The 15,598-nt window shown below is 34.6% G+C and overlaps 1 protein-coding gene across 1 annotated transcript; it reads right to left on the bottom strand.

Annotated features, from left to right (window-relative positions):
• Window positions 1–9,992: 9,992 nt before the first annotated feature.
• On the bottom strand, window positions 9,993–12,549 carry LOC107185838 (saccharopine dehydrogenase-like oxidoreductase). The gene is made up of 7 exons (XM_015573608.1): window positions 12,378–12,549; window positions 11,884–12,059; window positions 11,465–11,781; window positions 10,916–11,059; window positions 10,754–10,844; window positions 10,411–10,673; window positions 9,993–10,323 (listed from the first exon to the last, which is right to left on the bottom strand). The coding sequence occupies exons 1-7, from the start codon at window positions 12,547–12,549 to the stop codon at window positions 10,215–10,217; spliced, it is 1,272 nt and encodes a 423-aa protein (XP_015429094.1). The 3' UTR covers window positions 9,993–10,214.
• Window positions 12,550–15,598: the final 3,049 nt, after the last annotated feature.

Here is a 15,598-nt window from a genome sequence, read left to right as displayed (position 1 = left end):
GGTTTCTTGTCTGATCGCTTCTAAACCGACCGAGGGATTTGGTTTCGAGTATAAACCAGGGACTTAAACCGGTATGATTTTGATACCGGTATTATGCTATCAAAGATATACCGATACCGATATATTACCGAACAGCGAAATAAATACCGATGTTTTTTGGGTTTCTTTAAGGGTAGGGCTTATATAGGGTTATATAGAGCGAAGGTACACTGACGTGCAAACTCGGCTTCCGTTAGAGGTAAAAATGGCGTATAAGAAAAGTCTCCTACCATTTAGTAAGTTTATTTCGAGTACTGAAATAAATGTTAAACCGAATGTTAATTTGGCATAAATTTCAATAATTCCCAATACCAAGTGATAGGAGTCCCTTTTCCTACGTTACTTTTTCCCCTAGCGGAAGCCGAGTTTGCTCGTGGGTGTACAATCGAAAATATCGGTATAATACCGGTATTTAACGTTTCGGTAGAAGTCCCTGGTATAAACAGAACTGCGCTCGACAAAAATTCACCGAAAGCGTCTCGACGACGGGGAAAAAGGCACCGTATGTGGGACGGGGGATCGGAGGTGCTGATATTAGGAACGCTACGCCGGGAATCCGACACAATAACGTGTTATCGAACTATTATGCGTTACTATTCGCCATAATAACTCGGCGGCGAGCGCGATTTATCGGTGTCAGTTTCAAACGCGGACTGGAAAGTGTTCCGATGGGGTATCGCGTATTTCACGAAAATGCCGAAAATGAAGTCGAATTTGAACCGATCTCGCAGTTTCTTTTCCTCAATTTTTCTATGAAACGTATTGCAATTTCTAGATTTGTGGATTTCATGCATTTATAGTGTACGCGATTGTTTGAAATTTGGTATTGTCGAATGTTTAACGAAGCTTTACGAAGTATTCGTAAACAAATATTATTTGACATGATTTATACAACATTTATTTGATTTTTGTTTCTGTCAGGTAGTATGTAAAAATTTCTGTTTACATGAATGTTTGCAGGGTAGTTGTTAATTCGAATAATGTAATAAATAAAAATTGTTTCGATTTGTCACTAGATATACACTAGATTTCTCGTTTAAAATGATTGTAAGTTATTCATTGGAATTCTCCAAAGAAAAGTGCTAATAAAAGTATCTGGGACAGTGCAATCAACGATATTACTCAAAACTGCCAAAAATGAAACATAAATATACATGGTTACATGCTGATATAGGTAACCATCATTTTATTTTTGAATTTACTACGAGTTTATATAGCTCTATTATTACTGCTGAATTTTCTTACTCACAGTGGAAGTTAATTACTAAGTTGAAGTTCAATTTTTCTTATTCCGGTCTTCGACGTGAAGTAACGCGGGAAAATTGAATCGTCCAACTGGTGAGAACCAATCACTATTTACACTATGCATTTACAAATACCCATGCAAATTCATATTCTTCTAACCAAATTCTAGAAGACAGAACTTAGACATTTATTTCTTCTGTAAAGAATGTCATCGGTTTCCAAATAAAAACTTCATTCAACTTTTGATACCACTATGCATCACACGCGTGTACAAGTTATAAATGCACAAACATCCATACTCTGATCATTAATTACCGGTGTGTATAAAGAATTATTAATATTACTAGAAAAAAAATGCTTTCTCATTAAAAAATCGTGTTCGATATACAGAATTCGATGGCGGGTGAAGATCAACGCGTCCACCACGTGATTGATCGGAGCGCGTGTAGTCCTCAAAACACCAGGGGGATCAGGATTCCAACGTGAAACTGATGAAACTTACTGTCAGTCGGTTTCGATCACTCGTTTCACCGTAGCAGTCCTCGGATCTCGTCAACTTTTTCCTTCTCTTTCACAGGACTCGAACTAACGATTGAAACTGATCGAACAGCAAGAGCGGAAATAAGGAGGAACTAGTACACCGGCAGCTCGAGGTAAGGACGCGAAACTTAAAAAAGAAAAATCCGGCCGACGAGGAGTCCGAAAGGAAGAAGGACCGCGAAGTCGCACGGCCGAGTGACGCAGTGTGACTGAACCGGCGGACCCGTGGCGACTGCGAATGTCCCCTATGGCTCTTCCGTCTTCGTTTCTCTCTCTCTCTCTCTCTCTTTCTCTCTCTTGAATCACTTTGTCTCTGTCTGTCTCCTGTCCAGCGTATACTCTGCGCCTTTTTTTTTCCTCGGTCGTCTCTTTATCTATAAACTTGACCGTAGGTTGCGCCGCCGCGACACGACACGGCCCCCGAAAAGCAAGATTCCGCGACTGACCAGCTGAACGTCGCGTCCCGTTCGGTATATATCGGGAGAATGCAACCGCGGTACGGTGAGAGTGACATGGGTGAGCGAGGATCCACGACGACTCCCTTCTCCAACGACACGATCCTCCCCCTTCAAAGTACGAAAGGGAAATACCCAGGGGTTCGCGGGGACCGTAGTGCCGCGGACGTTATTACCGTGTCGGTACGTTAATAGTTCTGATGCGACACGTAGCGCCCCGATTGGCGGAACGCGTTCGTGTATCTGGTACATATCTGGTGCGCGAGGTCGACACGGCACGGTTACGTTTTAGCGTACCGATGTTTATCGGTTCTTAACGCAATTATGATTTATAATTACACGATGGATGAGAATACATGGAATATAATGTCGAAGTGTACGTTGTCACGTTTACTTACGGTGCAAGCACTCCTCGTTGAATCACGTATACTTTACGCTGGACCGATCAAGTTATCTTTTATCGTACTTTGATTTAGTAAGTAGAAAAAAGTGGCTTTTGTCCCACCCTTCAAGAAAAAGTTGGATTTTGCCCCCCCCCCCTCCCAGAGTTATACAATTTTTGCGTATTATTTGATATTGCAGTATAATTTGAAACACGACCAACAGCCTCTATTAACAACACGCTTACATTTTCAACGATTTATGACTAAAAACAAAATAAAGTGTGTCTGGCTACGTACAGCCTTTTTCACTGTGGCAGTCGATGTGTTAATATTTTTGCCCCCCGTGACTGATAACCTGGCTAATGGCACGTTTAATTTATTCTGTATATAAGACTGAAATGTGTTTGAATACTTTTGTTATTCGCCATAATTTCTCAACAAAGTAGTCTGGTGATTGTTTATTCCGAGCAAGTGCAATTACCAGTAGTTTACGGTAATTAATCGGTGGAGAGTAGAAATCCAAGAAAATGTCGACGTGCTATCGTAATAAGAAGACAGAAAAATTCAACTCCGCCGGGTTTTCAGAGCGCGAGTCAGAAACTACGTCATCGTAATTTCCAAGAGACCGGTTCCTCAAGCACTTCCCTTTTCCTTCTATTCGCAGAAGGTTTTAATGCACCTTGCGCGCACCGGGTTCGAAGCATGTAGGTATTCAGTGAATCAGTTAGATGAACATTGTGAAGTATAAAAAATTGTCTTCCCCCCACCCCCCAAAAAAACGTCTTTATCTATTATAAGGAAGGGTTTTCAGGTATCCGCCTCTGATTGCTTTGATTTTCGGATGTGTTTAAGAGAATCGAGAAATATAAGTAGGAATATGGTATGGGTATGATTATAACTACTGCAATTGGAGGCTGACACCTGAAAATCCTTCCTTGTTAGTGATTCTTAGTTAAACAATGGGTGAAGCGCCGCCATCTTATTTCAGTCTAATTTAACAATCGAATTACTTTTTACCGGTATTTGATTTTTTTAAAGTGAAATACTGTTTTGCTCATATCAATATTTACTCTTTAATCAATTACGCGATGTATATACATATATCGTAAGGCAGAGCATTCAAGATTAACACTAGGTTTATGGGCACTTATCGTGTAGGTATCTCCACGGCACGCATCAACGAACCCGCAGATTTTCTTTAAAACACAACTTATTTTATTTATATAATACACAATTTATGATCTCTGAAATTAATGCATAGCAATAGAGATAGGTAAACCACATAGAGAATTTCGAGGTTAGAAAGCATTCGAAATGCGTCAAAATGACGCGTCCCGTAAACCTAGTGTTAATTTGTTTGCTTCATAAAAGGTACATACAACGAAACCGGGAAACATGAAAAATATCTCTCTGCCATCAATAAACATACACATTTAAACCATTATAACTTTTTTGATTCAATATTGTAACTATTTTGACCGTTCTAAATACTGTTACAGTAATATTGTGTGAAATCAGAGTATAAGGATATACAGTGTCCCTGAAACTAGCCTGCGTAACACGATATTGATGTGCCATTATAAGTAGTTGTTATAGATAATTAGTAGGTACCAACAATAATTAAAGCTATGATGGCGGCGTTCAACTGGCCATTCCCTGTTTCAGTAATTAAGTTTAAACGTCGATGAGGCTATCGTGATATTCCATCGAAGCTATTAGACTACGAAGGACTCGAAGGCAGACTCCAACCATTGAAGTTACGGTACGCCTATTATACTTCGTAATAATAGATTGAGAACCTCTATCACACTGTTTCAATTTACTATCACGTAGAAATGTTAAAATTATCTACGTACGTACTTGCAGAAATACGTATGAGATGAAATGCTAACAAGTTATGCGATTGAATGACGTCTTTTTCAGAGATCGAACTGGGAGCCAATGACGTATGTACATTACATCTTCACGATTCTAACAATTATAATATAAAAGCATGAATGGTCAGTAACGTCTTATTTTAAAATCAATTTTTCTTCTATGCTTGCTTCAATCACCGATATATGTACTCAATTTTATTAGGCTACGATAAACAAAACGTGGAATTTCACTGATTGAATCATTTGATTATACTTTTATGAATAAAATTTAACAACAAAGCATATTAAGCGTGCGTTAAATTACATTATGCACTGTATTGCTTCTGACGAATCGTTTGTTGCAACAATGTAATTAATTAAAGTTTGTCCAACATAAAGTAGACAGTGGGCGGGAATGGAATCCTACTCACTTCCTTAACTGCATTTAAACTTTGAAGTTTTTGATTAAACTTGTTAATTAAGTTTTGTTTACACTTTACGAAACTTTAATCAATTTTCTGGCAATGATTAGCAGACAGAAAAGATCATAAAAGTGTTCTAAAAAAGAATTTGTAACAATTCTATCTGGACACTTATCCGAAAATGATCAGTCACTCTATTTCCCTGAAGGTGACGTACTCAAGCAGAAATTTGTTTAGTCTGTTAACGATTTTATCAGACTTCAAATAAACTAAACACCTCATTCACACGTATTTAATTCCACACTCATACTAATCATACTATCCTACTAATTTGGTATCTTTCCTTCGTAATATAAAATCTACAAGAACCATATATACATTAAAAACATCACATAAGAAGAATATTAAATATTCTATTAGTCATCGAACGAGAAAGGTAATGAATACTACGGAAACAGTAATAGGAAAATCCCGGCGTGCAAAGTGTTCAAATTGATGAAACTCTTACTACACTAATTTTCGAACAATCGTGTACATTACAAACGCATACAATCAGCAATCTAATAACCATAGTTAGACACGTATTGTTTAACGGTATGAACCAATTAAGGCCTGAAAATTTCTACGTCGCGTGCAACCACTAACTGACGGTGTCCCGGCGAACGTGTTAAAATCATCCTGTTCAAAAGGGGATACGGTGCATTTCAATGCTTACTTCCTGCAAAGCTGTACAAAAGCGCGGGAAATTGGATTCAACCGGGTCCCCCTCGTCGGTATTTCTAGTCGCACTTCTGAAACGAGGTACAAGTGCCAGCTGACCTTCGCGACTCGCAATCAATACGGAGACCAAGTTCCTGGAAGCCTGGTCGGTATACCGTCCGATAATTATCGATTGTGTTGGGCACGTGTACACCGGGGGAACAATTAGATCTATAATAACGGCTCGATAGATCCGTGAAAATGCCAGAGAGACCGTCCCAGCGTTATTTAATTCTTTTGCAACACACTCGGAGTACAAAGGGTTAAACCATGGTCGGCTCGCCGTGCAATGAGTGCGCGACGAAGTTTTTGCGATCGCGGGTACAGGTTCCCTTGAAAACGGAAGAAAAAGTGACGGAATGGAAATCGCATAGAAAACCGAAGTTATATACCATTATTATCGGCGAAGAATTCTCGAGGTCGTTCTCACATAACAACAGAAGGCAAATCAATGCCACAGGAGCAGCGTGGCTGGAGGCGATCGACGAATGGGATCTACTTACACCCCGAACAATGTAAGACGCGGTTTTTACGCGCGGCCATGGAAGCGAAAGAGACGTCCGAGACGGATGACAACGCCTTCCGCATAGCGGCAGGACTAATTGGAGCGTGACTGTGTTTCAATAATACATTAATGTGTGCGTTTATCGTAAAGTTTCTGCGAATTAGAAACGCGGAGAAAAATGTCGAATCGCATGGTTTTGTAAGGATGTATCGGAGGTAGAATCTTAGACTAAAAGAACAATCTCACAAATTTTTATTGACTTCATACCATTTTGAAGATAGATCCGATACATCCTTAATGTCATCAAAGATTGCCGCGATTCTCCTCCTTTAATGGAATTAATCAATTTGGGCAAAACACTGAAACCTCTTAAAAATACGGTTTTTTTTTATGGATTCGGTTATTTCATTTCTCAAATCGTTTTCTTAGTCAGCATCAATGTTAAAAAAAATTGATTTCTTTTTGGTACAAACACTCCTAGCTGCAATATTACAAACATATGGATTGATCTTTGAACCTCAGTTTGTTCAGTTATTATGTATTATACACAAAGATTATTTTTAATTGCAGGCTTTATACATTTACAGAACGTATGAATGTGCGTAATAAACTGAAACGAACATTTTAGCTCAGGATCAATGTTTTTATTTTATTGGTGATCTACTGTAACAGGGTATAAACGTGATATCGTGAAATCTATGTCAGGATGGTCAGCCATTTGTGGGCCTACATTACCGACTGAATATTTCGAAACACTTTCTGGCTTAAATAACGTAGTTTTTTAGGTATGCTCCCACCGTGTGTATGAAGTTTATATGCATATAATTATGCATCGTCACATTTCGAACCAGTTGGTGGACCATACTATATTTGATTATGTATGATTTATAATAATCTATATTATAGACAAATGAGTCCAGTACCTCCCAAATAGCACATGACGTCTTGCAGACGTCCATTGTATGGCTATTTTAGGTGTAAGGCGCATTTAAGGCGTCTACAAGGCTTCACAGAGCTGTCATATGTTTACATATGTAATATATTTATAACTATTCTTATTCTATTTTTTATTCAGCTAAAGCTTTAGTACGTGTCATAAATCTTCGTGCAATTTCAATTATGATTAATCAATCATTCAAAATGTGAGTTTGCAACAAATAATTTGCAACATTAAAGTCTAAGTAAATGACTCGATGTACAGAATTAATGATAACGCATAATAATTCAAAAGAATTTTCATGAATCTTTATTCGGTGTTGTGACAACTGGAAATTCTATACAGTGTTCAAGTTCTCTGCTCTAGCGCGTGCTGCACCCCAATAGAGTCACCTGATATTTATCACTCGCATTTCGCGTTTTCCCCAGCACAGACACCTGATATCGTTTCCCAACATCGTTTCGGTGACATCTAATATGATTGGTATACGAATCTGCGAGTAACACGACGCACGGTGAAAAGAAATTGCAATAGATACGGGAAGGTGTGACACGGAGATCTATACGTTTCTGGTCTGACGTTCAATGAAATTTCTAACGAGACTACACACCATGTAAGCCGCTGTACTGTCACCGATCGCGATTAGTGTATAAAAATGGTGTTACTTTATTTGAAAATTTCTTTTCAAAACGGTATATATGAATCCATCGCGGATGTTTCCACAAATTTTGACTTTCTAAATTGTTTTTCGTGATAGGAATTAACGAGATACTTACTTGCTGTATTAGAGACTTTCTGAAAGTTGAAAATAAGGCTAAAATGAGACTATAAATTCATTCAAACTATTTACAAGATTCTACAATTTGCAAGCAGAAAGTAAAGAGGGCTAACGCAGATAGTACATGACGCCTTCAAGATGCCTATTTTAGGTTTGAGGCGCCTTTAAGCCGTCATTAAGTCGTCTGTGTTCTATCTGGGTAATGTGATCCTCAAGATATCATTTCTATAAAAAATTAAACACTGATGCAACTAATACAGAGTATGAAAATAAGTAAAAAAACTTAATGATTTACCACTGTTCATGCATATTTGTAAAGAGTCATAATTGGGCTATGAATGTCGACCAAATTTCAAATTAAATAAAGGTCTCATTAAACTGTTTCAAACTTTTTCCTACATCGAGTTTCAAACAGCCGTCAATTCTATAAATGCATCTTATAGGTATCCATGAATCCAAGTATCACTAGTAGTTTACTTTAAACCTACAAGAACTATTACAGAAATTCTATATACACCTACAAGTACAACAAAGTAATAGCAACTTCACATACACAAACTACGACATATGTCCCATTAATCTTACATAGTACTGAATGTTATGGAATTTGGAATCACATTTGAAGGATCAGTGAATCTATAAGAATTAAAAATATTAAAAAATACACTTACCGTCGCTCTTTAAGCGACAGGTACGATTTTCGATGAGGTCTTTCGCGTGTCCGTTCATGTAGATGTCCCTTAGAGTCACTTGCACAACTAAAAATAACGGATCGTGCGATTATCGATTTCAACGATTATTGTAATCGACAATCGACTCCCTTTAGAGAGAGTGTGTCGTGCACTAAGCTTGGTTTCGGACAGCAGATTTATATATCCACCGAGTAAGGTCGAAAAACGTTTGATAGGCTCCTTCTACCTGTATCACGCTCAATTTGTTACCACAGTGGAGACAGTTTAAACGCTTACTGAAAGAACAAAGCAACGGGCGAAGACTATAAGTACTTACAGTCCTTGTGACGGTTAGAAAAACGGAGTAATTAAATGTCGCATGTTTGAGCACATTTTTCCATTGCGAGTAACCATTGACATTCGTTACTCATCTCGTACAGACCAAATCGCGTCATGCGACACTACTGACCGAGTTTGGTGAATTTGACATTATACAAAAATACACGTATAAAAAAAAAGGATGAAAATATACAAGTTATCTCAATCGACTTTATCATATGATATATTCCCGTTGTTGTAAGTTAATTTTGTTTTGTCTCTCATTATACATTATTAATAAGTTAGAGTACTATTCTGTTTATGATAAATTATCGTATATGTAAAGTACATGTATGGTAAAAACGAAGGCAAAATGATACAGATTGTATACCAGCACTTATTAGTTTTGTAAAATGAAAGCAGTCATTCACAATCTTATGTTATATAATGTAATCAATGAATTAAAATTTAGTAGTTGTTTTTGTTATATAAACTAGTTGCTCGGAGGTATCGAGCGTGTTATGAAATGAGACAATTTTTATTGTGCGCTCGTGTCAATTATATCTTTCATACACTGGTTGAATGTAAATTGTTTATACGTGTATCTTGCTCCTTGTAATGCTATAATATTGCAAGGTTGCAGTACAAATTGTTTCGGAATGAAAAAAATGTATTTATTGGCAATACAAAAGATTAACATGCTATATATTTTAAATAATTGAAGTCTTAACTGTAACAAGTTACGAACATCAAAACGCGTAATGTGCGTTAAAAAAGCGAACCATATGGTTTCTATTCATTAATGTGTATATTTCACCATTTCAACATTACCACGTGAAAATAAACTATTCTTAATTATTACAAGACAAGCATTTTTTGCAGTTAAAACTTAGTGAATGCAACAAAAATATATTACCAACAGACATATATACTTGTCAATTATAAACTCTGACATCTAAGTACAAACAAAATTAAAGTAGATTAATATAATATATATCTTGAAATGAAATATCACAAAATGGAAATAGTAGTTGCACTGAAAGACTATTTTATGTTTCGGTAGAAAAAACTATTTATACGGTCTGTAATTCAGTCTAACGGTTTAAGAAAATATGGATTTCCTTATAAATGGTTATAAATGTATCATTCGAGATAAAAATGCTGTTATAAAAAATATGTTTCTAGACAATCGATGTTACTTAGAAAGATGAAAAGATTAGTATCAATTTCTAATACTGTAACCAAACCTAAAGTTTCATGTTTTCATGTCCCCCCACTACCACCATCGTACGGTAAAATTATATCATTATTTCGTCTCAATAGATGAAACAACTTCGAATTTGATGTCTTTCTTGTTTAATTCTTCAATTAATGATGTTTTAGCGAATGCACTACCAGGAGTCAGAACACCACCGCTAAAATAATAAATCGATGTAATTAATCTTTACGACAGGGTCCATTTCGAAACATACACCATAAATGAAACGAAAGTCTAAACATACTTCTCTGGTATCTTATCAGATTCTTTAAGAATGGTCATGGCTGAAAGCAATAGCATCGTGCATGTGCCACCATATCCTGGATCGACACCAGTGACTTTAGTGATTAAAACTTTATTTGGTGGATCCTTATGTTTATCGGTAGGCTCAGCCGATTTTTCGGTCCAACCTTCTGCTTTAAATGTCATTGCGAAGTGAGTATTTTCCATTACGTTTTTCGATGGACCTTCATAACTTACGTATCCACAAGAGAAAAATGAAGGATACTACATGAGATTCAACAAAATGTTAGCATCACGTGTTACTATTACGTAATACTACAGAAAATACAAAAAAGACAATATACCTTCAGCAATAAGTTGCGGCCGAATTCGAATTTGGACAATGCCGCAAAAATAACACCAAAAATAATAGTTGTCAAAGCAGTAAATAACGAACTGTTATTAAAACATGAATATTAATTAATACTAAATTCTTATTTTATATTGATTGAAAATTAGAAACTTACTTGAATGTAACGTATGACCCAATTTGTACAGGTCTTTGTTTATATTTTTCATAGAAGAATCGTTGTGTGCGTAGTGCAATAGCACGATCAGACCCTGGAAATGGCATGGACCATCCATTCGAAATAGATTTATGAAGCAAGCCCCTGAAATAAGTATTATTAATATTAGAAAACAAGGAACGGCTACATACGTATGCATTCAATTCTGTTTTTACACGATACATGCAAAATATAGACCATAGATATGCAAAAATTGAGGATTGTCTTCACATCGTAAAAACCAGTAATAATAATACGATAAACCAATGAAGAAATTTTTTTAACTAAGTGCAAATTCCCAGAAAAATAAACGGGAATATTATTTCTTGGACACTTACGCTTAAGTGAATATTTTTAAAATGTTAAATTTATTGATTCGCGTTAGATCAAACAAATCATACAAAATACACTTACTTTTTTTTCTAGACTATATTAAATCAAAATCATGCAAAAATAATCCATATAAAAACAGAATTAAGTGTACTTATGAGAGATATTATTACTCCCAACCTCTTTTTCAATTTAGGCTGGAACGGGGGTAACTTTTCCGGATACAACTTGCTACGCAATTCATGTAACTCATTATGATGGGCTATACCATAAACAGCTGATTCGTAGGTACCATAGTGTAACCTGGCACTATCTACTTTTGTGGTTGTCCAAGTAGTTAAATATGATTCAATTGTATTGACTTCACCGTTAAACTTGTCTTGAGTAAAAATTATACCAAGCTCGCTTGGAATAGAATCAAATCCACAAGCACTTATAATATAGATACCAGCTTCTCTAGCTTCTTTATCATATTTGAGTTGTACCGTCTCTATAAACTGTAATACAAATAAAGGATTAAAGAGTCAAAAGGTGTGATTGATAGGCTTCTTGGTACCACCACTTATGAACATTTAATAAAAACAGATTTATAACAAGACCTGTGGTTCACCACTGACATCAACTTGGTGAGTACGAGTAGCAATGCAAGCTTTAATAACTGGTTCTCCATAAAATCGATATGGGCCACAACAATTAACTAGTACTTTGGCTTGTTTTGTCATTTCTTTCAATGATTCCTCATCTTTGAGATCAGCAATTATTATGGGTACATTTTCTGTAAAAAAAATTAAACCATCATTGAATTATTGTATCATTGAATTATGCAATACTTATCATGCATGATGTTACTAAAAATAACCATTGTATAAAAATTAAAAGATTAACCAAGTTGAGTTCATTTATAAGAGTAATTAATGTACTAAGTTTAACAACGATATTACTATTAATATAATGCTCTACCAAAGTATACATAAATAAAAAAGGGCAATACTGTAAATTAATTATATACTTGTATGATTATCAATTTCTGTAATGAGATAATTTTTTAAAACACAATTTACAAATAGTATGGTATAGAAAAAAATTATTTTACCAATGTCAGCAGCAAGCTCTGAACGAATTGCTTCTAAAGCTTGCTTACGACGTCCAGAAATACCGAACTTGATTTGTTTTTCTTTAGCCAGTTGTGCAGCTACCTGCACAGCATGTTTACCAGTGAAACCACTAGCACCAAATATAACAATATCCAATCTTTCATTTGCCATGATAGCAGTATCTGTAAAATATTTATATTTCAATATTATTACCATAGTTACTTTAATTGTATGATTATAATGTAAATCTCTTTTACATAAATTTAACTCAAAAATATGACAAAATTAAAATGATGAATTAAAATACAATTAATTATTGTAAAAAAACAACTGTATTCTTCATAACAATTAGAAATTCTTCAATTTCATTTAATAAAGTGTTGTACCACATAGTCATACAGAAATACATGAAATTTTAAATAAGTATGCACATTGAATTAGACCGTGTCAAACATGAAACAAAGGAGGGTGATAGGAAATGGCCAAATTGGTAGTTGTTCATTTTAAATAACCATAATTTGATAACTTCTATGTAAATAAATACAGAAAATGTCTGGTTCTTATATGATTATCACAGCGTATTATCGGCAAGGATATACTCATTAATAAATTCCTGCGTCACAAGGTCACAGTCGCAAAAATCTTCCTTATTCTATTTAGCGTATGACGCAAATCTTACGAAAGGAATAATTTATGAATTTCATACCCTTAAATTGTTTATTACGTTACCTTCCTAATTCCTATGTAAAATTGAAGACAGCTGGAGAACTGTTCGGAAACACTTGTAAGAACGATTAAATAGTGTTATCTTTCTCACAGTACGTCTAAATTCATAAATCTGACTCATGTATAATAATGTACTTTTTTTACTGTGAACATTATATCAGAAGTCATTTATAAATTGTATATACGACAATTAGAAAATTTAGTTGATAATAATGCTTTGCAAGATTTCCAGCTGTAATATTGTCCCGAATAATTTGGCAAGTCATTTCGCCGGAAATTTAATTTTGACACATTTGAACGTGGCTAGTTTGTGATAATTCAGTGTAATTAGATAATAAATGGTAACTTTATTTTTGTCAAATACGTACCTTATTTTGAACAAAAGAAATAGATCTGTAACTTTTTCGCCGACACGTATTAAGACGAAGTACTAAAAAACGTAGCGGAGTTTAATCTTCCTCTCTCAATTGCGCCTCTTCAACAACGTATCGATAGTATCGAATTGGGTATACATATACTGCGTATACATACGCAACTATGTACTGAACTTACTGTACTACGGTAGAGGGGATTTTTTTGTACGAATGGAAGAGTTTTTTATATGGAGAAGATATATACTGATATACATACATGCATCGGGTATGCGGCATGTATTCATGTACGCATGTGAGATACACAGTATGTATATGTATCAATAGTATGTGCAATTGTCGAACTACGGTACAGTAATCTTTCAGCGATATATTATAAACGTTGTGCATTGAAATTAAATTAATTGCAAATAATACTATCATATTCACAAAAATATTACTATCATATTATATATACGTAATTCAAATGAACGATCAAATAATATAAACAACATACATATAGTGTTGTGATTTTAATGTTAATGTTTCAAAGAATTTCATTTATTGTATGGATTGATAATTTAATAAAGAGTAAGTCTAGTGAATATTTAGATTATTCATTCAACGTTTATTACATTTATGTACTTCAATATCTCGGTAAGCGATTAATTAAATGTATCTTTATAAGTAATAAAATATGTTCCATTTTAATTATACGGTATTAAATTATTTTACTACATCATTTATTTCATTTTCTTATATTATATGTACAACATACTTTGCTTTATTATTCACGGTCTGTATTCAGCTAGTAATAAATTATAAATAGCTCACTGTTTAGAATATCACTTTGCAATTAAAAACCTAAACTAGCGGATTTCTATGGTAGTGTGATTTTCAATGTATTAACTTTGTCTTTTTCATATGTGTATGAGACATAATGTATTCTTCAATGTATGTAATTCGCACAATTTTCCCTTTGTTCTGGCCAAACGTGATCACATGTATGTACTATTATTTACAGAAATGCATGCTAAAATTGTAAAATTTCTTTCTTTGCTGTTGTTTGGTTGGCTTCGTGTGAATAAAAAAAACTACAAAATAATTTCTTTTTTGTCTGCTTTTCAGCCTAATAAAGGCATATATTTAAAAAGAATTTTGAATAGAAAATAACTGACGCTACACGGTTCGTAGCAATCACGTGATTTTAGGTTGAAAACAATTAATGCGTGAATACAAAAGCTTATCACTTTCATTTTCTTCTTCGCGGATATAAAATTCGCAAATGTAATATTCTTGTTTATGGAAATATAGGGCAATTGATCATCGCTCTGTACCATCCTAATGGATAAATCACAAAATACAAATGTTCTCGCAAAAAACTTATGCAGTTTACAAATCCTTACGATAATTTACGATTTAATTGAGAAATATTAATACTCTTTCAGAGATATTGATCGTTGAATGATTAAAAACTGTTTTCCTCGTTCTAGTCACATTATCATAGTTATATTCAATCATTCTTAACTGAAGCAAAACTATGAGTACTAGAGTCTTTTCGTTTATTCTTTCTACAAGAAAGCAGAATACTATCCCAGTAACTCCAGAGTTAAATATACATCGAATATAACTATCGCCTTATGCTAATATTTACAATATCTCACATCGTTTCAGAATAGGATACAAAACTATGGTACTTTAAAAGAATGAACGCAAAAATAGAATTCTTATCTACTTTTCAATTGCGAAAGTATAAATTCTATAAAAGAGAAGAAAGTTAGTATTATTTTCCCTTTTTTTCTCTCTTTTTGAGAATATGTGATCATCTGTTTGTCAAGTATCATATTTATCATCTTGTTCCTAATTGTACAATAAATACATGCGTTTATCGAGACAGCGCAGGATAATGTACGCTGCATATCATCACGGAAAGACGTCATCTTTATAACTACATACTTCTTTTGATGCAAGATCTCGGTGTAGTTTCAGTTGATAGAAAATTTATGTAATGTCGACTAATTTGTACAATTTTATAGACATCATTGTATTCAGTAAAACGCTGGTGGTTTACTATCTATTGCAGTGCAACACGATATTAATTAATCACTGTTAGGTAAGTTATGGAACTACTAAATCAATCGCAA

Source organism: Dufourea novaeangliae, unplaced genomic scaffold, assembly GCF_001272555.1.
Source record: "Dufourea novaeangliae isolate 0120121106 unplaced genomic scaffold, ASM127255v1 scaffold56, whole genome shotgun sequence".
In the NCBI taxonomy this organism is placed as follows: domain Eukaryota; kingdom Metazoa; phylum Arthropoda; class Insecta; order Hymenoptera; family Halictidae; genus Dufourea; species Dufourea novaeangliae.
The sequence above is the reverse complement of the archived record's forward strand: the minus strand, read 5'-3'. Positions and strand labels throughout refer to the sequence as shown.